Raw genomic sequence first — 24,950 nt, 5'->3', positions numbered from 1 at the left:
TATACACTGAATCCCCCACCTTCACACACACACATCATCCCTTCACCACTCAATGGGGATGAGGGAGAGAGAACAGAAAGGTAACTAGAAAGGGGGGCCGGCTCTCCTGCGGGCTGCAGCCCAACCGCACGGCTCAATTAGCGCTGCATCCATCAGGCCTCGGTGGGCTGACCTGTCAGGTGACCCTGGGTGCGTGGGCAGCTCTGACAGAGGATAATTAGGGTCTGAGGGGGAGTGAGAGGCAGGCACCCCGTAGACCTTACCTAGCAGCAGGAGAGAAGCTTCATCACCGACAGGAGCATCTTACACAGCCTCACAGGTCTGGCAGGGTTTAGAGGCTGACAGGGCTTACCTCCAGGGCAAGACGTAGGAGGCAATTTAGACGTACGGCCCTTAGCAATGTCAGCCAGGTGGATGGAGAGGGAGGAAAACAGAGAGGGGGAAAGAGAGAGGGAGGGAGGGTGGTTGGTTAGAAGGTACCTGTGATTGATCTAAGCATGGGAAGTAGTGGTTGATCTGAGCTCTGACCACGCTGCTAACAACTCACCTGCTGTTCATCTCCCATCTTTCTCACTAGGTGTGGACATTTGGAGACGTGACCCTCTCCTCGGGTTCCTCCGGTCGTTTCTCTGTCCAGACGGTGACCAGCGACCACGGGGTCCTGTCCTCCCTGGTCCTGTCTGAGACCCTGGCCCAGGACTTCCTACTCCGCTTCAACTGCACCGCATGGAACCGCTTCGGTACAGGCACCGCGCTGGTCACCCTCAAGGAGCAAGGTACGGGTAGGAACTGGACAGGGGTCCTTATTATCTATCATCTCACACAGTCAGCATGACCAATCTCACTAAGACGAGCACTGTGGAGAGACGGTGCTGGGAAGAGAGAGGGGTTAGATGAGGTCAAAGCAGAACTCCAATTGAGTGCTTATCTTAATTATACTATTTTAATCAATATAATTTAATCAGCAGATGGTGGGCCTTAATGAATACATTGGGCCCATAACATAGATATCGATCGGGGACTAAAGTCAATTAGATCAGGGCACAGGTGTCCTGGGGCCGAGCTGCCGGTGGTCCCTTAGCTCCCTCTCTCTCTCTAAGTGTGTGAGAGCCACCCTCTTCAAATTTACTTAAATGACTATTTACTTACTCACACACACATACATGCACACACACACACACTCTGCACACTGGAGTTGGCGGAGGTAAGGAAGGAAGGACTTTGTTGCAGTAGACACCAAAAATAAGGTCCTCGCCAGCAATTTACATCAAGGCAGCTCAGCCGGGGTCTCGGGAGAGTTGAGTGGTGCGCCGTATCTCTCTCTTGGAATCTCTAATTAGATTACTGTCTATTGCTTCATTGCATGTCAGGCCTTGTTACCCTTCTTCCAGAGAGATTAGACACAATAGCCGAGGCTGTGGGGACGCAGGGGGCTCTAAGTATGTGTGTGTGTGTGTGTGTGTGTGTGTGTGTGTGTGTGTGTGTGTGTGTGTGTGTGTGTGTGTGTGTGTGTGTGTGTGTGTGTGTGTGTGTGAGTGTGTGTGTGTGCGCGTGCGTGCATGCGTGCGTGCTTCTGAGGGACCATGAGGCTTACTGCAGATGAATTTATATAGGAGCAGGCGTTGGCAGAGATTAGTTGGGGGGGAATGAGTAGAGCGGCGTTAGAAGAGGAGACTGGATCTGGTCCTGCCTGTCTCGCTCTGATCAGTAGCAAGGTCCTGACTCTTTTCTCTTTTCATCTCTCTCCTCACAGAGGCCCTGCCCATGCTGATCATCATTGGGGCGGCGGTGGGCGGAGGGTGTGTCCTGCTCATCTGTGTCGTCACCCTGGTCTCTCTCTGCTGCAGGCACACCGGGAAAGGTGAGGTCGAAGGTCAGATATGGGGCATGCCGGGGTTGGGCTACATTCCATGTCAACTCACCCTATTCAAGGAAATGAATTGACATTCAGTAAATGACTATTCACTCAATATTTTTCAATCGGTGTGAACTGACTGATTTGAAATAGAATTGACCCCAAATCTTAGTGATGCATGGTTAGTTTCAACTTCATGAAAGGAGCACAATCAAATCCTTTTCTATGAAGGCAACAGGCATGAAAAGCAGTTTTAGAATCATTTCTAAATCACCTGTCTCTTTTGAATCCCCACAGGTAAAAAGTGCACACGCCTCTCAAAGAGTGACATCAGAGTTCAGATTGTGCACAGCGACCACAACGCTACCCGTGGCAACGATGATGAGGAGGATGTCAAGGAGCCCATGGTAAATGCCTCCGTTCAATCACTTTCAGTAGGTTTTCAAATACCTTTTCATCTTTATATAACAGATATATATAATGTATATTACTGTGATTATGTGATGATACACAGTACAGTCATTTTGTTGTGCTCATGTTGGTCTAAGATGTTCCACCTTTATAATTGTAGGGCCTGTTGTTTCCCCCTCAGGCCCCCAACAGCAGTGAGTCTCCTGGGACGTCCCGGACAGAACACAGTGACCTACTGGAGGAGGACGAGGACGAGAGGTCCGACATCAAGGTAAAAACCGTAAGGAGAAACACTCACTTATACAATGTTTCATGCATGGGAAAAATTGCAATCATTCGTTGAGCATTTGTTGCATGTGCTGTTTTGCTGGGTGTTTTGAAAAAGTCTGAAATCTCTATATACATACTGTATCTTTAATAAGCGGTTGAACAACTTAACACCCTGTTGTTATTTCCTCTCCCCTCAGGACCCCACTAACGGCTACTACAACGTGCATGCTCACGAGGACCGGGTGATCCGCAGTGGTTTCTCAGATTACGTGCCCAACCCCCGTCCTGTCTACACGCCATCCCAGCTGCCCTCCCCCAGCCCGCTGTACGGCCAGCACACAGTGGTGGCAGCCACACAGCCCCGCATCTACGACTTCTCCCACCGCTACGCCACCACCACAGGGGCCCGCTCCACCTACGAGCAGCAGCAGGCAGCGGCAGCCCAGCCCGGAGCCATCTACCCCACCGACCCAGTCTACAGCGGCTCTGCCTACCTGCCCACCGCCACCACATACGGCCGAGCCTTCACCAGCTACGTCAAGCCCGCCTCCTACGAGAAGGTGGACGCCTACGATCAATCAGACCAGGCCAGCAAGGTGTCTAGCTCCTCCCGTTTCTCCTATGCATCATCGCAGGTCTCCTCCCAGCAGTCCGACTACGGACGGCCGTCACAACGCATGCAGACTCACGTCTGATTGGACAACGGAACAGGGGGTGGAGCACGAAGGGCCATGTAAAGAGGAAGCATTTTTCATCTCTATAGGAGGTGTGGCCAGACTAACATGAGGAGAGAGGACTGGTTGGTTGGTCCTTCTGCTGGACACATTTTGGAAGGAGATGTAGGTGACATGGATTGCCCTCACTTATTTGTTATTCAGTTGTCATTCTGGGATTGAATGGTCCCAATGGAGTCAATGATTGTGATGTGCCACTCACATTCCCCATCAATAAATAATCTACTACAGTGTCTGCTACTTCAAAGATGAGCCTGCTATTCTGTCATGGCACTGGTTTTGTTTTACCAGTGAGGGGATGGGAGGAAGGCAAACTGGAAATCACCAGACAGGAGCATCTCATGACTTTGGGTGGCCTAAACTAACTGGATTTTGGAGCCTAGCTAACATTTCTCAAAAAGAACAGACTCCTCAGACAAATAGAACTTGTAACAGACTATGAACAAATAAAAAATACAGATATATTCATTTAAAAAAAAGAGTCAACACATTGTGGTCATTTGGTGTTTGTCGGCATGTGAAAGGAGTTCTAAGCACATTCGTGTCTCTCTATCCATTTAAAGAAGCCTGAGCTCCACAATGGCAGCCATAAACCGCTTAGCAAAACAATAAGTTTGGCTTGGGTGTGGGTTATCTGGGAGTGAAAGCAGAGTGAGGTATGGAGAGAATGTGTATCCTGGCCTTCACCTAATAGAGAGACAGCCTGTGTGTTACCGTTCTACCCTGGAGGACAAGAAAAGGAAATGGAAAAACCCAAAGATGGTGAGCTACAGTACATAGCAGTGTATTGAAAGAGTTAGAGATGAATTCCTCTGGGTACTGTATTACTTCTGTGTTTACCAGATTGTTAAATGGAGACTACTTCCAGAACAATCAGAGAATGCGGTTTGTAAAATGGTGGCAATCTTGAACTTGAATAAGCTCAAGGTGCAGTCTCAACAGGCTAAGATGGGTTCTACTTGTGAAACTGTCCCTCTTCAGACACCATCCACACACCAGTCTTTATGACACAATCAAGTAGCTTCAATATGTTTACAAAAACACAGTACTACCCTGAAATACTGACTAGATCAACTGTACAAATGGGTGAAGAAGTCCCATTCTTTCTCTGTTGCATGCAGATGATGTGTCTAGTGAAACTCTTCAGCATTTCTTTTCCATGTCCATTATGCTTGTTTGAGAGACTGCTTACTGCACCTGGTCTCAGTTGCATTCCGGTTCTGGACACTGCTGGAACCCTGTACTGCCATTTTGTGTCGAGAGCCGCGCTACTGGTCAGTCGGCCCAATTGGAGAACAAACGTCACTAAGTGAACCAAGTGATTTAAAAACAAAGATCATCGCTCGTCTTTATATTTTATATTTTATATAAGCCTTAATGTACAGCTTGTAAGCTGCTTTACTGTAAAGTATCTGTATATTATATATACATATACATCTATATTATATATACATATACATCTATATTATATATACATATACATCTATATTATATATACATATACATCTATATTATATATACATATACATCTATATTATATATACATATACATCTATATTATATATACATATACATCTATATTATATATACATATACATCTATATCTTGATTTTATTTGGGTCCACAATTTCTCTCCTTCTGTTCCGTTGTTCATCAATCACTGAATGCAGAAAGATGAACTATGCTTTTTGGGAACACAACTAATTGCCATTTGTTGGTTTGGTTCATTTTGTTTTTTTAATAATGTATTAAGGATTTTATTTGCTAAAAATGAGCTATTGTTGCTTGTAACTTTGTATACATATTTATATTTAAATAAAACCATTTCAGATAAAGACCAGCGTGGTTTGAGTACTGTACTGTACGTTGGCAAGGTGAGGAGATGCAGTGTGTGTGCTGTGTGTGTGCTGTGTGTGTGCGCGGTGTGTGTGCTGTGCGTGTGCTGTGTGTGTGTTGTGCGTGTGTTGTGCGTGTGCTGTGTGTGTGCTGTGTGCGTGTGTTGTGCGTGTGCTGTGTGTGTGCTGTGTGCGTGTGTGTGTGTGTGTGGTGTGTGTGTGTGTTGTGCGTGTGCTGTGTGTGTGCTGTGTGTGTGTTGTGCGTGTGCTGTGTGTGTGTGTGTGCTGTGTGTGTGTTGTGTGTGTATGTCATGGGGGAACAGGTACAAACAAAGATGCTTATGTACCAAAGTTGATGAATACATAAATTAGAAGAGCTGTCTATGTTGATTCTCCTATTCCCGTGGTGGAGCGTAGCTTTTAATGAAGACAGATGTGATTGTAGATCTCCTACTGTCTGTGTATCCACCTCCTTACACCCACACGCCCAGCTCCCCTGGTAACAAGATATTGCTGTGACAAAGCTATGTATAATGTGACAATATCAGCTTGTCTTGTCACCTCGGTCTCGTTACATCTCGTCTCCAGGTAGACATGCTAGTCACAGCAGGGAGGAGATGAGTGCTATGAGAGATCCACATTCATTACAGGCTGCCGTGTAAAGGGACATGGCCCCACAATAGACTCATAATACTTACTATACAATAACTATTATAGAGACACGAGTCAGTCAATGACAAATGAAGGTAATTGAGATGCAGAAGATTCAGGTAAAGTATGTTTATTGTGTAGGATTCATAAATTTTATATAAAAATGAGGCATACAAAAAAAATTGAACAGTAGAAAAGGAATGTGTCCACAATCCGATATAAATGTTACCTTTATTTAACTACACACAGTAACTACACACAGTAACAGCTCACATTTATTATTTAAAGAGTCGCTTTTGGCCCCTTCAACCCATGTTCTGAAACCTATATCTTTACACACTCCATATTACCCAGCATTGTGCCAATGTTAGGGACCATAGAAAAAAAATTGCCCAACATTATCGTCAACCTTTAACAATTAAAACATTTTCAGCACTTCAACATATACAAACAACGGAGAGCTTTAGGTTTTGAAGTCACAGTAAATGTACAAACACAAGCCAAAATAGAGTGAAAGAAAACCAATGAAGAATCTGAACAGTTAAAAGCAGGACCAGGATTGTCCAATAAAAAGTCCACTGTTTGAGAGGGGTGAGAACTCATTGTGTTGCTCCGTGCAAACAGCTAAACCCAATTGATTTTCTTGAGCTGCCGTGCGTAGGGGAGTGAAGACCCGAATCACCCTCAGCTCAACTGGCAAATGGAGACCATTTTAGCTAGCCTGTATATGGGGTTCTCCTAGAATACTAATGTGAGGGAAATGGCTGCAGCATCTATAGAAATTGATAGGAACCTCCGAATTGCACTGTGACCATTGACCCTCAGGGGGGAAGAGGTGAAGCGAGGTTTTACTCTGGTCAAAATCTGTCCATGATGTGTCGAAATTGGTCAACAAACATGTATTGCTAATTTGCTACGTGACGCTTATTTGATCAAATAGAAGTTTTGTATTGGTTAGATTATTACGAATGCACTGATATAAGTGGAAGCATGTGGCCTTTCTGCAATTTACCCCAAAACCACTTTATATCGGAGTTGTGTCTGTTGTCACAGAGGACTCATCATAGATATAACCCGTTTATCATATTGAGGGCTTCCACTGGGTGGGGATTCTAGAGTTGGTAGCAATCAGCCAATGAAGAAGAAAATTGACTACTTTAAAATTTAGACAGCTAGGGTTGAGCAGTACACTCTTATCCCGGGGTATTTAGAAATACGCTCGGTATGATTTTCCATACAGTTGTTTTTGAAAATGTGTACTTTTTAAATAAATATCTGCATTCAACTTATGCACGAGGTAATAGATCAAGCAGATCGCAGTCATCATTTCCCATTACATTATTTTTCACTCTGTGTGCAATAAAAATATTTTTAAAAAGCAGACATTGAATATCCCCTTGAGCATGGTGATGTTATTAATTACACTTTGGATGGTGTATCAATACCCCCAGTCACTACAAAGATACAGGCGTCCTTCCTAACTCAGTTGCCAGAGAGGAAGGAAACAGCTCAGGAATTTCACCATGAGGCCAATGGTGACTTTAAAACATTTAGAGTGATAGGAGTGATGGCTGTGATAGGAGAAAACTGAGGATGGATCACCAACATTGTAGTTAGTCCACACTACTAACCTAAATGACAGACTGAAAAGAAGAAAGCCTGTACAGAATACAAATATTGGAAAATGCATCCTGTTTGCAATAAGGCACTAAAGTAAAAGTGCAAAAAAATGCCAAAGAAATGAAATGTATATCCTGAATACAAAGAGTTATGTTTGGGACAAATCCAACACCTGGTAACACTTCATATTTTCAAGCATCGTGGTGACTGCATCATGTTATGGGTATGCTTGTGTATCAGTTTAGCTTCCATCCCTCTCCTCGCCCCTACCTGGGCTTGAACCAGGGACCCTCTGCACACATCGACAACAGCCACCCACGAAGCATCATTACCCATCGCTCCACAAAAGCCGCAGCCCTTGCAGAGCAAGGGGAACTACTTCTAGGTCTCAGAGAGAGTGACGTCACCGATTGAAACACTATTAGCGCGCACCCCGCTACCTAGCTAGCCATTTCACATCAGTTACACTCACCCCCCTTTTGACCTCCTCCTTTTCAGCAGCAACCAGTGATCCGGATCACGGCACCAATGTAACAGTTTAGCTTCCGTCCCTCTCCTCGCCCCTACCTGGGCTCGAACCAGGGACCCTCTGCACACATCGACAACAGCCACCCTCGAAGCATTGTTACCCATCGCTCCACAAAAGCCGTGGCCCTTGCAGAGCAAGTGGAACAACTACTTCAAGTTCTCAGAGCGAGTGACGTCACCGATTGAAACACTATTAGTGAGCACCCTGCTAACAAGCTAGCCATTTCACATCGGTTACACTCGTCATTGGCTAGGGCTTGGGAGTTTTTCTGGGGGGGGGGGGGGGAACAAAATTGAATAGAGCTAAGCACAGTCAAAATCCTAGAGGAAAACCTGCTTTACAACAGACACTGGAAGACAAATTCACCTTTCAGCAGGACAAAAACCTAGAACACAAGGCCAAATATACACTGGAGTTGCTTACCAAGACGACATTGAGTATTCCTAAGTGGCTTAGTGACAGTTTCAAATTAAAATCTGCTTGAAAACCTATGGCAAGACTTGAAAATGGTTGTCTAGTAATGATCAACAACCAACTTGACAGAGCTTGAAGAATATTGAAAAGAATCATGTGCAAATATTGTACAATCCAGGTATGGAAAACTCATAGGAACTTACCAAGAAAGACTCGCAGCTATAACCTCTGCCGAAGGTAATTATAACATGAATTTACTCAGGGGTGTGAATCCATATGTAAATTATGTATTCAAATTCTAAAAATAGGTTTTCACTTTGTCCTTATGGGGTATTGTGTGTAGATGGGTGTTTGTGTTTATATTTAATCCATTTTTTATTCAGGCTGTAACAAAATTTGGAATAAATCAAAGGGTATGAATTGATTCTGAAGGCACTGCAATAGACAATCTTTGTTAGAACTCAAGATTCCATGCATCTCTGCATTAATAATATCACACTCACTTATAAAACATGTTCTTGTCAAGGCACTTTAAGTGAAATTTGTCAGGTGAAAACAGCTGGTAAAGAAATACATTGTAAAAAAACTATACTCTAAAATATTTATTTTATATCTATTCTATTTCTGTTCTATTTCTGATTCCCTCAGTTCATTTGGCATGTCTGTCTGCCCAACAGAAGATGTGATCTCACATCATAACAATGGTGGAGACTATGCAAATACCACCAAAAACAAAGTGTGTCCTCAAAATATACATATTCCATTATTTACACTGGGAGAATATTAATCAAACCAGTGGAACATGACATGATTGATGGAGGTGCAGGAGTCTTGCTGGTCCTCTGAGCCTTCGAGAACAAGGGTTACATCAGTACAGCATAAAAACCTAATCCCAAACCCATTTGAAATCCTTTGTCTGAGCAGTAGCTAGCCCCATGCAGGCACTCAGTGGGTGTCGGAGGCTGGTTGAGGCTGGCTAGATGGATGGATAGCTCTGGTCATCATGGGGGGACTCGTCCTCAATCAGACGCAATGTTCCATACTCCTTATTTTTTGTCTTGTCCTGTCAGACCCTCAAACTGTCTACCCGCTGTCTCCCCCCCCCCCCTTCCCCATATCCCCTCATCATCAAACCCCCGTGTTCTTGCGGATCCAATCTCTCAGCTTGGTGACGCGCGAGTAGACGCCGGGCTTGTTCCGACGAGCGCAGCCCTCGCCCCAGCTCACAATGCCTGCCTGGAACCACATTCCACTTTCCTCGAAGCACACCAGGGGACCCCCCGAGTCTCCCTAGTGATGAGAGCAACAGAGGACAGAGACATTACATTGGGCACGAAGGAAACGTGTTTAAGAGTGGTTTAAGATGCAGGTGTATGCCATATGTTTCTATTTATAATTGCATGTGTTTGTATTGTGTGTTTGTGTGTCTGTGTGTGTGTGTGTGAGTGATAATGTAGCCTGCCGTGCGTATCCCTCCCACCTGACAGGCGTCGACTCCTCCGGACAGGAAGCCGGAGCAGAGCATCCTGGATGTGACCTGACCCTCGGTGACCACGTTACACACAGTGTCATTAATGATCTTCACCTCCGCCTTCTGCAGCAGCCGTGCTATGGAACCTGACCGCCACGAGAAAGAGGGGACACGTGGTTATAACTAGCAGGAGACAACCTTCATGTCCCCTAGCTACAACCCAGGTGCTAATGAGTTGGCTTTGTGTTGGCTAATGGACAGTTAAGAGATCCCTCAAGAGAAAGAGGGAGAACGAGGGAAAAGGTCTGGTATGAAATATGGATGTGGAGGAAGGTGTAATGGAAGAGAGGGATGACAGAAAAAAAGATGTAGGAGAGATCAAGGGAACAAGAGGAATGACATGAGAGCTGAGGAAAATATCAGGGTGGAAGATGAGGGAGAAGGAATGGGAACGGGGTGACAGAAGATAGGGACGTCATGAGAGATAAAGAGGGATGTCATGAACGGGAGAGATGAGGGTTGAGAATGTGAGGGAAGAGGGATGTCAGGAGGAGAGGGATGAAGGGAAGAGAAGAGAAGGATGCCATAGCGATGAAGGGAAAGACGCCATGATGGGAGACAGATGAGGAGAGGGATGGAGAGAGAGAGCATGAGGAATGTCAAGATGAGGGAAGAGAAGCATGCCATAGCGATGAAGGGAAAGACGCCATGATGGGAGACAGATGAGGAGAGGGATGGAGAGAGAGAGAGCATGAGGAATGTCAAGATGAGGGAAGAGAAGCATTCCAGGATGAAAGAGATGTATATAATCATAGAGGAGTTGTATAACACACCTGACTGAGTCAAATACTATGCCAAACGGTTAGTATGTGAGGTGTGCTGATTCAGCACTTTTTTGGACTATTCCACTGTCTTTTCACTCCATTCCTATCAAATGAAATCAAGTGCAGCTCGAGAATATGGAAATACTTGACCTAATGTACAGTATTTGACCCAAGTCTGCCATCTGAGAACAGTAGTACTGGTCTAAATGATCCTTCATACCAAATCCAGCACAGCCCAAACATCTTGAAAGTATTCAACATGTATATTCAAAATGTTTGACCTAGGGATGGGCAGGAGTAATCGAACAGATGTCAAAAATTGATCTTTAACCAGAGAACGGCGGTAGTGTGCATCTCCCATGTTCAATCTCCCGCCAATTCGTGCTCAATCAGTTTTCATGGGGTGAATTGTTTGTCAAAGTTGATGAATTCCCAGCTATATCACCATAGTATCACCAGCAGTAAATGTAGGCTACCATTAACCATTGCCATTTCCCCATTCATCTAGAATGTTTGGTTACGGTCATTTCTGTTAATTCAATGTATTAATACGACATACTATTCTCATTCTTGTAGTGGAGACATTGTTTGGAGAGCTCACAAACTACACAGTGATAATGAAGTGGTGGTTTATTTAATTATATTTACCAGTTTTATATCAACAGTTCTGATTTCTTCGTCTTGTCAGTATTGCTTGAGTGCGCACAGATGTAGACTACCTGGGCTGGGTTTAAACCCTTTCGTATGTGTTTTATGTAAAAGTCAAGTGTTTTTTTTCTTCAATAGAGTGATCAAGGTTGTGCAACTATATCCTTCACAGAAAATACATTTGTGCAACACATTCATCAGGAAATAGCTTAATTTTCATCAGATGACAACCGAAGTGCAACGCTATTTGGCCAGCAGCCACACAATTAAATGAGCAAGGTCTTTTTTTTGCAAAAACTATGCATTGCCATCATATTTCTAGTGTTTATCATATAAAGAATATAGCTATCTACATTTCTTAATCTAATGTTTTGTTTGAAGTTAAATCTTGCATTTTACCAGAGAAAAGAGGGCTACCGAGAAAAGTAGCTACAAATCAGTCTGCTGATAGAATGTCAGTTCGTGAATTCTCAGAGTGAAGAAGCACAACTGAAGCACATAGTAATTTCTGCTCGGCATCAGACTAAGAATACTTTTCGATCTGCATTTAGAAAGTAAGATGTTTTCTTTATGCGCTTTATTTATCTTTTACATTGTGCCACTGCGAAGCTGTGAGTGACCCCGCCAAAACCGAGCCGCTCATTATGGTTTCAATGAATGATTCTCAAATGGCACTTGTTTTTTTATTCACTGAATATACTAGGAAATATGGGGCAATTTAGCAATTAGAACATGTTATCTGTAAATGTTGATAAATTAGACCTTTTTGCACGCTGTTGGCATATAGATAAAGGCGCACATATTTTTCTATAGTGTATTCTAATATACTTTATTTTATTTGAGTACTCCAGTACAAAAAATAATAACGTGAGTACTCGAACAGGAAAAACATTTCAAATGCCCATCCCTAGCATGACCCAGTTCTGTAGCATAAAATAGAACTTAACTTTGACCCCATGCACGAAATCAATTGCAACATTAGCATTTGAAATGATTCAACATATGTACAGTGGGGCAAAAAAGTATTTAGTCAGCCACCAATTGTGCAAGTTCCCCCACTTAAAAAGATGAGAGGCCTGTAATTTTCATAGGTACACTTCAACTATGACAGACAAAATGAGGGAAAAAAATCCAGAAAATCACATTTTAGGATTTTGAACGAATGAATTTGCAAATTATGGTGGAAAATAAGTATTTGGTCAATAACAAAAGTTTCTCTCAATACTTTGTTATATACCCTTTGTTGGCAATGACAGAGGTCAAACGTTTTCTGTAAGTCTTCACGAGGTTTTCACACACTGTTGCTGGTATTTTGGTCCATTCCTCCATGCAGATCTCCTTTAGAGCAGTGATGTTTTGGGGATGTTGCTGGGCAACACGAACTTTCAACTCCCTCCAAAGATTTTCTATGGGGTTGAGATCTGGAGACTGGCTAGGCCACTCCAGGACCTTGAAATGCTTCTTACGAGGCCACTCCTTCGTTGCCCGGGCGGTGTGTTTGGGATCATTGTCATGCTGAAAGACCCAGCCACGTTTCATCTTCAATGCCCTTGCTGATGGAAGGAGGTTTTCATTCAAAATCTCATGATACATGGCCCCATTCATTCTTTCCTTTACGGATCAGTCGTCCTGGTCCCTTTGCAGAAAAACATCCCCAAAGCATGATGTTTCCACCCCCATGCTTCACAGTAGGTATGGTGTTCTTTGGATGTAACTCAGCATTCTTTGGTCCTCCAAACACGACGAGTTGAGTTTTTACCAAAACGTTCTATTTTGGTTTCATCTGACCATATGAGATTCTCCCAATCTTATTCTGGATCATCCAAATGGTCTCTAGAAAAACTTCAGACGGGCCTGGACATGTACTGGCTTAAGCAGGGGGACACGTCTGGCACTGCAGGATTAGAGTCGCTGGCGGCGTAGTGTGTTACTGATGGCAGGCTTTGTTTGTTTGGTCCCAGCTCTCTGCAGGTCATTCACTAGGTCCCCCCGTGTGGTTCTGGGATTTTTGCCACCTTGTGATCATTTTGACCCCACGGGGTGAGATCTTGCGTGGAGCCCCAGATCGAGGGAGATTATCAGTGGTCTTGTATGTCTTCCATTTTCTAATAATTGCTCCCACAGTTGATTACTTCAAACCAAGCTGCTTACCTATTGCAAATTCAGTCTTCCAAGCCTGGTGCAGGTCTACAATTTTGTTTCTGGTGTCCTTTGACAGCTCTTTGGTCTTGGCCATAGTGGGGTTTGGAGTGTGACTGTTTGAAGTTGTGGACAGGTGTCTTTTATACTGATAACAAGTTCAAACAGGTGCCATTAATACAGGTAATGAGTGGAGGACAGAGGAGCCTCTTAAAGAAGAAGTTACTTGTCTGAGAGCCAGAAATCTTGCTCGTTTGTAGGTGACCAAATACTTATTTTCCACCATAATTTGCTAATAAATTCATTAAAAATCCCCCCCAAAAAATTCTCGTTTGGTCTGTCATAGTTGAAGTGTACCTATGATGAAAATTACAGGCTTCTCTCATCTTTTTAAGTGGGAGAACTTGCACAATTGGTGGCTGACTAAATACTTTTTTGCCCCACTGTATTGTATATGACCTAGGTCTATAAAAACAATAGTGTAACTATATGACTCCCCACCTCCTTCACGGAGCGTGCCCCAGCCTGTAACCCAACAGGACATGCCAGCAGGGAAGAGGTGGGAGCGTGCGGGTAGGCAGATGGGGTGGATGGTGTTGGTGAACTCCAGCGGCTGGCTCAGCTCCAGCAGGGCGATGTCGTAGTCATAGGTCATCTGGTTGTAGTCTGGGTGGGTGATAATGGTCTTCACCGAGCTTCTCTGAACAGTATCCTGCTTATACTGGTCCTGCATGCCACTGTACGTCTGCCAGTTGGAGGCCACGTGGTTTCTAGAGGAGGAGATGAGGGCACCATTATTCAGTTATTCTGCTGGCCTCTCTGCCTTTGAAATTCACTTCAATTTTATTTTTTAATTTTACAAAGTACAGGAGTAGATATAATTGATTGTGGGTATGTTAACCAGCCTACAGGGCCAAGGGCTGGCAGTCTTATCTGAAAGGGGCCCGTGTGGGGGCAGGCTTTTGCTCTGGCCAAAGCAGAAACACACCTGATTCAAATAAGGAACTAATTAGTCTTTAATAAAGACTCAATTGATTGAAATCGGCCGTGTAAGATAAAGTCTAAGATTGCCTACTGCTGCTATAGGATATGGGCTTGAGCTACTCCTATAGAGCCTATCCACAGCATATGAGAATGCTGTCTGTAAACACAAAGGAAGCAGTTTCTCTTCCAAGCTGACTGTGTGATTGTGAGAGGAACCAATGCTAGCAGCAGAGCTCTGTAAATCTCTGTACTGTTCATGAAACCGCTGCAATGCACAGCTACATCATCCCCTACAGTGGCTGGCTCGAAATGGAAAAGACCACATCCATCCCAACACAGCAGTGCTGGATCACATTCTAGTGCAGGGCTAGTGCTCCACCTACTGGCAGCCCAGCTAATTACACACATGACTATATACACTATAAAGCTGCTTCGATGTAAATGTGGCCCTGAAGCATCTCTTCTAAACAGTATAATCAGGGGGTAATTTCTCAGTCCTTGTGAGATCAAAACTCTCCTGTGTTGCGTAAAGCACTGTTTACCCATCATACTTAAGGCTCTGTTCAATCTGCTCTGTTCAATCCACAACGAGGAAATTCAGCTTTACAGCATGATTGAAATGTATAGGCAATGTTCCCACTTTGGTGGAGAACGCATTCATGGTAAACGCTGCACATGTTGGCTCAATATCTTTACATTTCTATTGTGGAACCTGGAACTCTTCAGCTTTACAGATTGAAGAGTCCTAAGCATTTAATGAACAAACAGGATCCCTAAAACGATGTCCTCTGGAATAATGAAGAATAATAATGAGAATGGGGCACCAACAAACTAAGTTAACTCAGTGAAGTAGATGAAAGACAGCAGAGTGGCCATAAACTACCCCCAGGCGTGGGAAAGAAGGACAAAAAAAGGTGTTTGAAAGCAGAGTAGAGGGAGGTGGGAGATATCAGAGGCTTCAGAAGCAGAGACGGGACGATCTGTCTGTGAATAAGAAACCAGAAGAGGGAGGTGTGAGGGGTGCCATGTACACATGCATGGCTGGAGATCTTGAAAGAACAAGTCAAGGAGAGAAGCTTCAGTAGAGTAGAGAAGCCATAAACTACCCACAGGCATGACAGGATAGACAGACTCAAAAAAGAGGCATAGAGAACAAAAGCAAAGCGGGAGGGAGGGATGAAGGGAGACATTTGAAACAATAGGAAGGACACTCTGCAGAGAGGCAGGAGGAAGGGAGAAAGGAGGAGCAGGGAGAGCAGTGTTGTGTATGTGGAACTCACTCAGGGCTGATGGTCTTGAAGCAGTGGGCGGCAGACAGGAGCCAGCGGTTGGAGATGATTGACGCGCCACACACATGCCCACGGGTCTGGAAGTGCAGGCTCACCTGCCAGGGCCACTCCCCCAGCTGCGCATTCTCCCCGCCCACAATACGGTTAAGCTTATATGGCCGGACGCCACAGTCTGTTGGGAAGTATGGCGGAATGGAGGAGAGGAAGAGGAGAGAAGCGAAGGAGAAAACAACTTCAACTTGACACCGTAGCCTTGGCGCTGAACCGCACGGCTCATTGGAATTATAATAAGGTACCGACATTTGCTTATCAAAAAAAACACTGCCAGACCCCGAGGCTTGTAGGAAAGGAAAAACACAAAAATATTCACAGACGTCAATAGTTCTCCAAAGAATGAAATAAATAAAAGTGCTGGATGGAGGCCCTCCGGCTTGTTTGGTGCTCTGTAGACAAGTAGCCAGTCATACGTTATCCCAGCCCCACTACTCTGCTGTCCTGTAGCTCACTGTTAGGAGTGACAATGATACATTTACAACTGGTTTCATGTGCTAGTCGAGGTTTTCGCATCAAACAGGAGTTCTAAAAGTACATGCAAACTCATGGATGTTTTTACAAAGACAGAGAGAGATGCCCAGAGAATAGGAAGCGAGTGAAGACGTAAATGAGGAGGAGGAATGAAAGAGCTTGATGTTGGGTTGTCTTGTCTTACCGCAGCCCTCCTCATCTGATTCGTCGGTGCAGTCTTTGACCCGGTCACACTCAGCGTTCACCTTGTTCACACACGCCTCGTTCTTACACTTAAAGCTGAAGTCAGAGCAGGTGCCAGGAGCTGCACAGAGAGAGAGGTGGATAAAAATAAAAAGTCTAAACCCATCATGAGATCATAAGAAAACACATTTCTGATTTTAAAAAACAATCCCATTTTTCATAAACCTATTTCAGTGCTAGGCCAGGTTTGATGAAAAAGACACTCCAATCAGTTAGGCATTAGAATGCAGTGCACCATACACAGTGATGGTGCTGTGGTTTACATTGATTGAGACGGTCTAGTCTAACATCCCACTTTATCCACAAAACTGAGATTGAAAAGGAGTGACATGGTTTTAACATAGCTAATGTCTGTCAAAAGAGAGGTGTGTCCTGTCAGGTAATGAGTGAGGAGTCTGGGGTGTGTTGACTTACAGACGGTACAGGAAGCCTCGTCACTCCCGTCCACACAGTCCGTCTTAGTGTCACACACCACATCCTGAGGCAAACAGGTCCCGTCACCACACCTCCACTCATTCTTAGCACAGCCTGGGGGGGGGGGGGGGGGGAGATTTACTGATGTGGCCAGACTGGACTCTTGTTCTCCCTTCATCCCTCCCCCGCTTTGTGCTTTGAAAGGCTGAATGCATTATACATGTTTAAGAGTTGACAGAGGCTGAGCAAATTGGGCAAGGCTTCCAACAAGCCACATTACTGATAAAGTAATGACCACACACAGCTGAGCTAGGAGCCAGTGTCCATCGATTAGCGCCTTTAATGTTAGCACAATTAGCATGGCATTAGCGGGCCATTTAGCCCGCAGACTGGCATTACATAGATAGAGATGGTCTTGTCGACCAGGAGGCTACTCACTGCAGTGCTTCTCATCACTCTCGTCACCGCAGTCGTTGACACGGTCGCACACCCAGTACTTGGGCTTGCATATCCCGTTGTCACAGGCAAACTGGTCCTTTTCACATTCTGAAAACAGCAAGAGGAAATGTCTAGTGTGTGTCAGAGGCTTCTATTACACAGACATGCACACACACAGGAATGTGAGGGGAGTGGGAAGTGTGTGAAGGGAGGGTAAGGGGAGAGGTAAGGGGGAGTGAGGGGAAGAGAGAGGGTTGAGGTGCAGTGAGGAAGGGAGGGTTGAGGAGCAGTGAGGGAGGGTTGAGTGGAGAGAAGAAGGGGAGTGAGGGAGGGAGGGTTGAAGGGAGTGAGGTAGGGGTGAGGCCAAGCGAGGCCAGAGTCTACTTACTGCAGTTCATTTCATCACTCATGTCCCCACAGTCGTTCCAGCCATCACAATGCAGCTCCTTCTTGATACAGAACCCAGAGCCACAGGCAAACTGGTTGGGGCAAGCTGCACACAGTAACAGAACGGAGGGAATGAGGAAGGAAGGAGGGAGACGGGGGAGGAGGTGAATGAGAGCAAGGGAGGAGAGAGAAAGATGGAGAGCAAGTGACAGAAGGAGTGTGAGGGAATCAGTGTATATCCGATCTGTCCGTCTTGTTGCCATCTGCTCGTCCCTATTGATCAAAGCAATTAGAAATCCATTATGGCCTAAACTCTGAGAGCAGCACCCCGGAGGGTGGAGGGGACGAGGGGAGTGGAGGGGACTGAGACGGAGACTAGAAGAACTGATAAAACAGACAATAAACACGCTCCCATGGTGATTGGTGGACCTGTGATGTAAGAGATGCAGTCTGTAAACCTCTATCATTGAACCATCTCTGGCTGAGTGTCAGTCAGTGTGCCACTGGGTTTGGGGCACTAGTTCAGTTTTTATAGTGACGATGGCATCATATAGCAACTTTCACTTGAATAGCACCACCACTCCCATATCAGTTGCCAGAGGGGTTTGAAAACAGCACCTTAAAATGGTAGCACCTTCATAGGACGTTTCATACAATCCAGAGTCATATATAAACACCAGAGAGAAACTACTCACGGTTGGAAGGATCGTATGCGTTGTACTGAGCCTGGAAGCCTTTGTCTGTGAAGGACTCATCAGAGTGGAACATCACAACCAGAGAGCTGGTGGTACTGGTAAGGGCCAGAGAAGACAACTCCCCACAGTATCTGACACAAAGCACACAACGTTTATTTGAGTGGAAATGCTGACATTGTATGTCAATGGGATGTCATGGTTTAAAGCAGAGAACACATTTCCTTCATCCTGTGATAATCAATAAAGTCATACTGTTCTATAGAGCTCCAGTAAGTAGAGGACAATTCTTACTTGGTGCCCATGACCTCTATGTAGTCTTTGTGACACACCCTGACGTCCACTCTCGGCTCCTTCATACGGAACATGGTGAACTTCACACGTACCTGCTTCCCTGCAGGGACCTGAGACAGGGTTATGTTCATGTGAGTCCTAAGAGTTGGAAAATGCCACCACTCCACCCCTTTGCTCTGCTCCTTAGAGGTACGCACTTGTTCCTTCCTTCTCATAGATTCTAAATAAATGGTGCAGGAAATATGGTGGGAAGTCCCTTGAGCATGCTTACACCAATTCAATGATTTGAAATGCACAAGGGGAACGGGACCAAGTGGGAGGTGTAGGGAATTGGAACTTAACCTACAGTAACTGAGGGAGAACACCTAGCCCACATTCTTCCCCCAGACCCACAACCTTAAGGGCTGCTGCTGCAGCAATAGGACAGATGAAGATGGAAGAGGTACTGAAGAGCCTGGCTGACATTCTGCAGCCTCAGCATTCCCCTCATACAGAGCTATGGATGGTGCAGGAAAGAGGGGACTAGAGAGGGACAATAGAGAGGTAGCAGAGAGAGGGGGTAACAGAGGGGGCTATGGTGCAGGACCACCTACCTCAATGGTCCACTTGCAGTCCACGGCTGGGGGATAGAAGCTGGGGTAATGGGGAGAGCTAAAGTTCCCCTGAGCATCATTCAGGACTCCTCCACAACTTTTGGCTAAAATGGCAACAGTTGGGTCATTAGAGTGTTCATCATGTTAACTTAGTGAAATATGGACTGTTTGACTGGTATTGTCGTTGTACATCTTGGTAAGGGGATGACTGTGTGATGTTATCTTACATGTTGTTAGGGGGATGATTGAGTACTCTGCACTGAAGCCGGGCCTCTGGACAGCACTGTCGGTGACAAGGTTGATGAGCATGATGTTACTGGACGACACCACCTCCAGGGGATTGCTGGGAGGCCTCTGACCACACTTGCTGTAGGAGGAGATTCATACAGGAAATGGAGACATCAGCCAATGACAGGGCTGGGAAACACTAATCAAGGTGTGGGACTTCAATTCATTCACTGACAGAATGTGTTGCAGGCATGAAAGGCATAAACCATCAGTATACCATCTACACTGTGTTGTTAGTGACATAGTTCACTTTTAATAAAACACATGAATCAGAAACCCAAAGAAGCCCATTAAATACATTTGAAATGTCTAAATAACTGATGAGCACCCACACATCAAAAAGCATTAAATCAACTATTAAAGGGAAGAAAAATAGCCCTGCCCGCTCAGACACACGGCATTTCAAAGTCAAACAGGTATTTTAGCTAAGCGTTCCTGCAGCGTGGGCCGGCGGCCGGAGCCACAGAGGTGTGAATGACGCTGCAAGAGCAGCACTACATCTACCTGCAGCAGGGTAATGCCATTAGAAACTATAGTATTAAGGCCCTCAAACCTGGTGTCACCTTGGATAAATCTGATAGGCTGAGCAGCAATATAAAAATCTCATGCAGCGCCTGGCTACCCGCATTTGTTGGGCGAAGGGTTTGGAACTTGAAATTGCCTACATTGTAGCCCCCACTGTTTTGCACTCAGGTTGCCACAGTGGGGGGGGGGGGGGAGAGAGAAAGAGAGAGAGAGACGCAAAGAGAGTCCACAGACAACCAACCACAATTACACACAGCAGCATGGCTGCTGGGTGGCACCCCTGGTAGATTGGAAAAGAGAGGTCCTTCTGAGCCAACTCAATCTCACTGAAGGTCCCCAATGTTAAACAATGAAAGACGACGTGCTGGGCTAAATGCACCAGGATCCCAACAAGTGGCTAAAAATCACCAATGATGTATTGGGAATGAAGTCCACGGCATTCGCAACACTTCAAAACGACTGTTTTCTCCCACGTTTTTCTATTCCCACTGGGGACCTTAGCCAAATACAAAGTGATGTTCCGGTCCCTCTTGGGAATCCTGGAAAATTACATGACACACTTGTACTTTCTTTCCTCATTAAGTAAGCATATGTTGGTACTGGTAGTATGCATGTCTTGGTTGGACCCTAATTAATAAAAGGTTGTTAACAAGTGGGATACACTGAGTGTACAAAACATTACGAACACCTTCCTAATATTGAGTTTTACCGCCCACTTTTACCCTTAGATGTTGGGCCATGTTGACTCCAACGCTTCCCACAGTTGCATCAAGTTGACCGGATGTTCTTTGGATGGTGGGCTATTCTTGATACACACAGGAAACTGATGAATGTGAAAAATCAGGCAGCGTTGCAGTTCTTGACACAGTCAAACCCGTTGCGCCTGGCACCAACTACAATACCCCAGTCAAAAGCAATTTTTTGTCTTGTCCATTCACACACACACAATCCATGTTTCACTTGGCTTAAAAAGCATTAACCTGTCTCCTCCCTTCATCTACACTGATTGGAGTAGATTTAACAGGTGACATCAATAAGTGATCGTAGGTTTCATTTGGATTCACCTGGTCAGTCTGTCATGGAAAGAGCAGGTGTTCCTAATGTTTTGTATACTCAGTGTATGTTTCTTGGTAGGACGAAGAATATATTATTTCTTGTGCTGAAAGAAAGCAAGTTTGACGTTGACTTTCTGCTTCCTTTGTTAACATAGCGTTATCGATTGGAAACAAACCCGCATTCTCACAGCACAACAACTTATCAATTACACTTAGCCTAGACACCAGGAAACCACCTTCGATTGAACAAAGCCAATTTGTCTCACACAAATGTGGAATCTTACAATTTAATTCACTTGTCTGTGTATCACTGCTGATATTAAGATGGAGTTTGTCACAGATTTGTGGAGAATCGTGGCATTATGACAAACACTGGCCTGATTCAGCCTCTCTCATCACCATCCTGTATGAGAGTCTTTGGGTCCATGAAAAGCACTAATAAAAATCTGTGCATTATTCATATTATGTATTTATCATCATCACAGTAGTGGTTGTGAGAGCACTCACTGAGTGATGGCCTGGGACTCATCCGGGCTGAGGGAGTCGTAGATGGACACAAAATCATCAGAGCAGTCATCCTCTATGTGGAAGTAGACGAAGCGGACTGAGATGGCGTTCTGTTCCGGGGCTCTGATCTGCCACTGGCAGCGGGACTGGGCCGGGTACTGATCTGGAAAGCCTGGAGACTGGAAGCTCTGAACTAAAGTGCCAGCCTCCAACCGGAAGAAACACTCGAAATCTGACGGGCAGGAAATTAACAGCATAACAGATTACATTAGTAGATGTACAGACATAAATACAGTAGCCCAACAAGGCTGTGGGTTTTCCCTGGTCAGCTCACATGCTAAGGAAAAACAGACTCGCTAGTCCCAAAAGTGCAAATGCAAAGGCAGATGACATAGTGAAAAAAAAGAGATTAGAGCTGTGTTGTATGGCATCAATCAAAATGTCATATCATGGTGAGGAGAAATGTACACATCTTATACCATTACACATCTACTACACTGTTCATCAGTGTCAACTATCAACTCTCATCTGAAATTAAATGTAACATGCGCAAAATAAATTGAGGATTACGCCTCAACACAGAGGGTAAAAAAGACGAGTGAAATAGGCCAACATCCACTTTTATTCAGTAGTCCACTCATGTACTATATAGCCAGGGCTCTCAATCTCTTCATGAATGGAGCAGCAGCAGCATTATGTATCAAGCGAGGCAGGCATTCGTCACAGAATGGCAGCAGCGGGGTGAACATCTAGCGGGCTGGAAAATTACAGCGAAATGTGATTGAAACGGGAGACAGTGGGTTTACTCACCGGCTCTGGGGTTCCTGGCCATCCTGGGGTCTGTGCCTGGAGAGAAGGGGAGGGAGAAGGGGGGCGAGGGTGAGAGACAGAAGAGTGGTGGCGTAAGAGGGGGAGGGAGAAGAGAGATGAAGGAGGAGAGGGAAAGGGGAAATGAGGTAAGGAGGGAGGAAGGGGGTTAAGAAAGTGTTACCAAACTGAGAAGCTGATAAAGTGATGCATGGGCGTATAATATTGGACTGTTGATTAACCCAGGGATACATCTCTGTCTGACAGCCACATCAAATCATATAAACAGAAATCATTTTAAAGAGAGCAAAACCAAAGTAATATAAGGTGACCTATTTGCAATGCAATGTGAAGTAGACAGAAGCTAGAATAATGATAATGGCTACAGCCAGGCAGGCAGGGAGCTAGAAGGCAGTCCAGGGGCCAAATACTGTAATGTCATTAGAAGATCCAAACTACATCAAGTGTCCAATCTCTGATACAATAGAAAACAGAGTGGCATCCCTTATACCTCCACGTTATCTTATTAGGGCATGTCAGAGACATCTAGCTGGCATAGAACAGCCATTAATGCAGAAATCAGATCAGATATGAATGCTTATGGAAGATGACAGAGAGGGGGCTTTCTTCAGACAATACATTTCTCTTCATTAAACAAATCAAAAAAATCTAATCAAATGTTATTTGTCACATACACATGGTTAGCAGATGTTAATGCGAGTGTAGCGAAATGCTTGTGCTTCTAGTTCCGACAATGCAGTAATAACGAACAAGTAATCTAACTAACAATTCCAAAAAAAACTACTGTCTTATACACAATGTAAGGGGATAAAGAATATGTACATAAGGATATATGAATGAGTGATGGTACAGAGCAGCATAGGCAAGATACAGTAGATGGTATTGAGTACAGTATATACATATGAGATGAGTATGTAAACCAAGTGGCATAGTTAAAGTGGCTAGTGATGCATGTATTACATAAGGATGCAGTCGATGATATAGAGTACAGTATCTACGTATGCATATGAGATGAATAATGTAGGGTAAGTAACATTATATAAGGTAGCATTGTTTAAAGTGGCTAGTGATATATTTACATCATTTCCCATCAATTCCCATGATTAAAGTGGCTGGAGTAGAGTCAGTGGCATTGACAGTGTGTTGGCAGTAGCCACTCAATGTTAGTGGTGGCTGTTTAACAGTTTGATGGCCTTGAGATAGAAGCTGTTTTTCAGTCTCTCGGTCCCAGCTTTGATGCACCTGTACTGACCTCGCCTTCTGGATGACAGCGGGGTGAACAGGCAGTGGCTCGGGTGGTTGATGTCCTTGATGATCTTTATGGCCTTCCTGTAGCATCGGGTGGTGTAGGTGTCCTGGAGGGCTGGTAGTTTGCCCCCGGTGATGCGTTGTGCAGACCTCACTACCCTCTGGAGAGCCTTACGGTTGAGGGCGGTGCAGTTGCCATACCAGGCGGTGATACAGCCCGCCAGGATGCTCTCGATTGTGCATCTGTAGAAGTTTGTGAGTGCTTTTGGTGACAAGCCGAATTTCTTCAGCCTCCTGAGGTTGAAGAGGCGCTGCTGCGCCTTCCTCACGATGCTGTCTGTGTGAGTGGACCAATTCAGTTTGTCTGTGATGTGTATGCCGAGGAACTTAAAACTTGCTACCCTCTCCACTACTGTTCCATCGATGTGGATGGGGGGGGTGTTCCCTCTGCTGTTTCCTGAAGTCCAATTTGCGGTAAGCAAATTGGAGTGGGTCAAGGGTGTCAGGTAGGGTGGAGGTGATATGGTCCTTGACTAGTCTCTCAAAGCACTTCATGATGACGGATGTGAGTGCTACGGGGCGGTAGTCGTTTAGCTCAGTTACCTTAGCTTTCTTGGGAACAGGAACAATGGTGGCCCTCTTGAAGCATGTGGGAACAGCAGACTGGTATAGGGATTGGTTGAATATGTCCGTATACACACCGGCCAGCTGGTCTGCGCATGCTCTGAGGGCGCGGCTGGGGATGCCGTCTGGGCCTGCAGCCTTGCGAGGGTTAACACGTTTAAATGTCTTACTCACTTCGGCTGCAGTGAAGGAGAGACCGCATGTTTTCGTTGCAGGCCGTGTCAGTGGCACTGTATTGTCCTCAAAGCGGGCAAAAAAGTTGTTTAGTCTGCCTGGGAGCAAGACATCCTGGTCCGTGACTGGGCTGGGTTTCTTCCTGTAGTCCGTGATTGACTGTAGACCCTGCCACATGCCTCTTGTGTCTGAGCCGTTGAATTGAGATTCTACTTTGTCTCTGTACTGGCGCTTAGCTTGTTTGATAGCCTTGCGGAGGGAATAGCTGCACTGTTTGTATTCAGTCATGTTACCAGACACCTTGCCCTGATTAAAAGCAGTGGTTCGCGCCTTCAGTTCCACACGAATGCTGCCATCAATCCACGGTTTCTGGTTGGGGAATGTTTTAATCGTTGCTATGGGAACGACATCTTCAACGCACGTTCTAATGAACTCGCACAC

At 45.1% G+C, this 24,950-nt stretch overlaps 2 protein-coding genes across 13 annotated transcripts in view; one reads left to right on the top strand and one right to left on the bottom strand.

Annotated features, from left to right (window-relative positions):
* The window catches only part of LOC109900916 (kin of IRRE-like protein 3), a 54,245-nt gene extending 49,140 nt beyond the window's left edge, over positions 1 to 5,105 (top strand). Inside the window, exons 11-15 of one of the 12 annotated variants that reach the window (XM_031786788.1) lie at positions 578 to 776; positions 1,754 to 1,861; positions 2,153 to 2,262; positions 2,448 to 2,537; positions 2,734 to 5,105. In XM_031786788.1, coding sequence (XP_031642648.1) covers positions 578 to 776; positions 1,754 to 1,861; positions 2,153 to 2,262; positions 2,448 to 2,537; positions 2,734 to 3,231 — 1,005 coding nt within the window. In that variant the 3' untranslated portion in view covers positions 3,232 to 5,105. Of the gene's footprint in view, positions 1 to 577; positions 777 to 1,753; positions 1,874 to 2,152; positions 2,290 to 2,426; positions 2,547 to 2,733 lie in introns of all 12 variants that reach the window. The other 11 variants (XM_031786781.1, XM_031786773.1, XM_031786749.1 and 8 more) reach the window with 11 other exon arrangements.
* A 765-nt stretch (positions 5,106 to 5,870) lies between these two features.
* The window catches only part of LOC109906905 (suppressor of tumorigenicity 14 protein homolog), a 42,687-nt gene continuing 23,607 nt past the window's right edge, over positions 5,871 to 24,950 (bottom strand). The window contains exons 6-19 of the mRNA XM_031802774.1: positions 22,446 to 22,481; positions 21,636 to 21,867; positions 19,488 to 19,627; positions 19,261 to 19,364; positions 18,668 to 18,777; positions 18,377 to 18,507; positions 17,683 to 17,787; positions 17,295 to 17,402; positions 16,857 to 16,970; positions 16,384 to 16,503; positions 15,666 to 15,846; positions 13,903 to 14,171; positions 9,800 to 9,936; positions 5,871 to 9,609 (exon numbers count right to left, since the gene is read on the bottom strand). Of these exons, the coding sequence (XP_031658634.1) occupies positions 9,448 to 9,609; positions 9,800 to 9,936; positions 13,903 to 14,171; positions 15,666 to 15,846; positions 16,384 to 16,503; positions 16,857 to 16,970; positions 17,295 to 17,402; positions 17,683 to 17,787; positions 18,377 to 18,507; positions 18,668 to 18,777; positions 19,261 to 19,364; positions 19,488 to 19,627; positions 21,636 to 21,867; positions 22,446 to 22,481 (1,949 nt within the window). The 3' untranslated portion in view covers positions 5,871 to 9,447. The remainder of the gene's footprint in view (positions 9,610 to 9,799; positions 9,937 to 13,902; positions 14,172 to 15,665; positions 15,847 to 16,383; positions 16,504 to 16,856; positions 16,971 to 17,294; positions 17,403 to 17,682; positions 17,788 to 18,376; positions 18,508 to 18,667; positions 18,778 to 19,260; positions 19,365 to 19,487; positions 19,628 to 21,635; positions 21,868 to 22,445; positions 22,482 to 24,950) is intronic.

This window comes from Oncorhynchus kisutch, linkage group LG2, assembly GCF_002021735.2.
Source record: "Oncorhynchus kisutch isolate 150728-3 linkage group LG2, Okis_V2, whole genome shotgun sequence".
In the NCBI taxonomy this organism is placed as follows: Eukaryota; Metazoa; Chordata; class Actinopteri; order Salmoniformes; family Salmonidae; genus Oncorhynchus; species Oncorhynchus kisutch.
The sequence above is the reverse complement of the archived record's forward strand: the minus strand, read 5'-3'. Positions and strand labels throughout refer to the sequence as shown.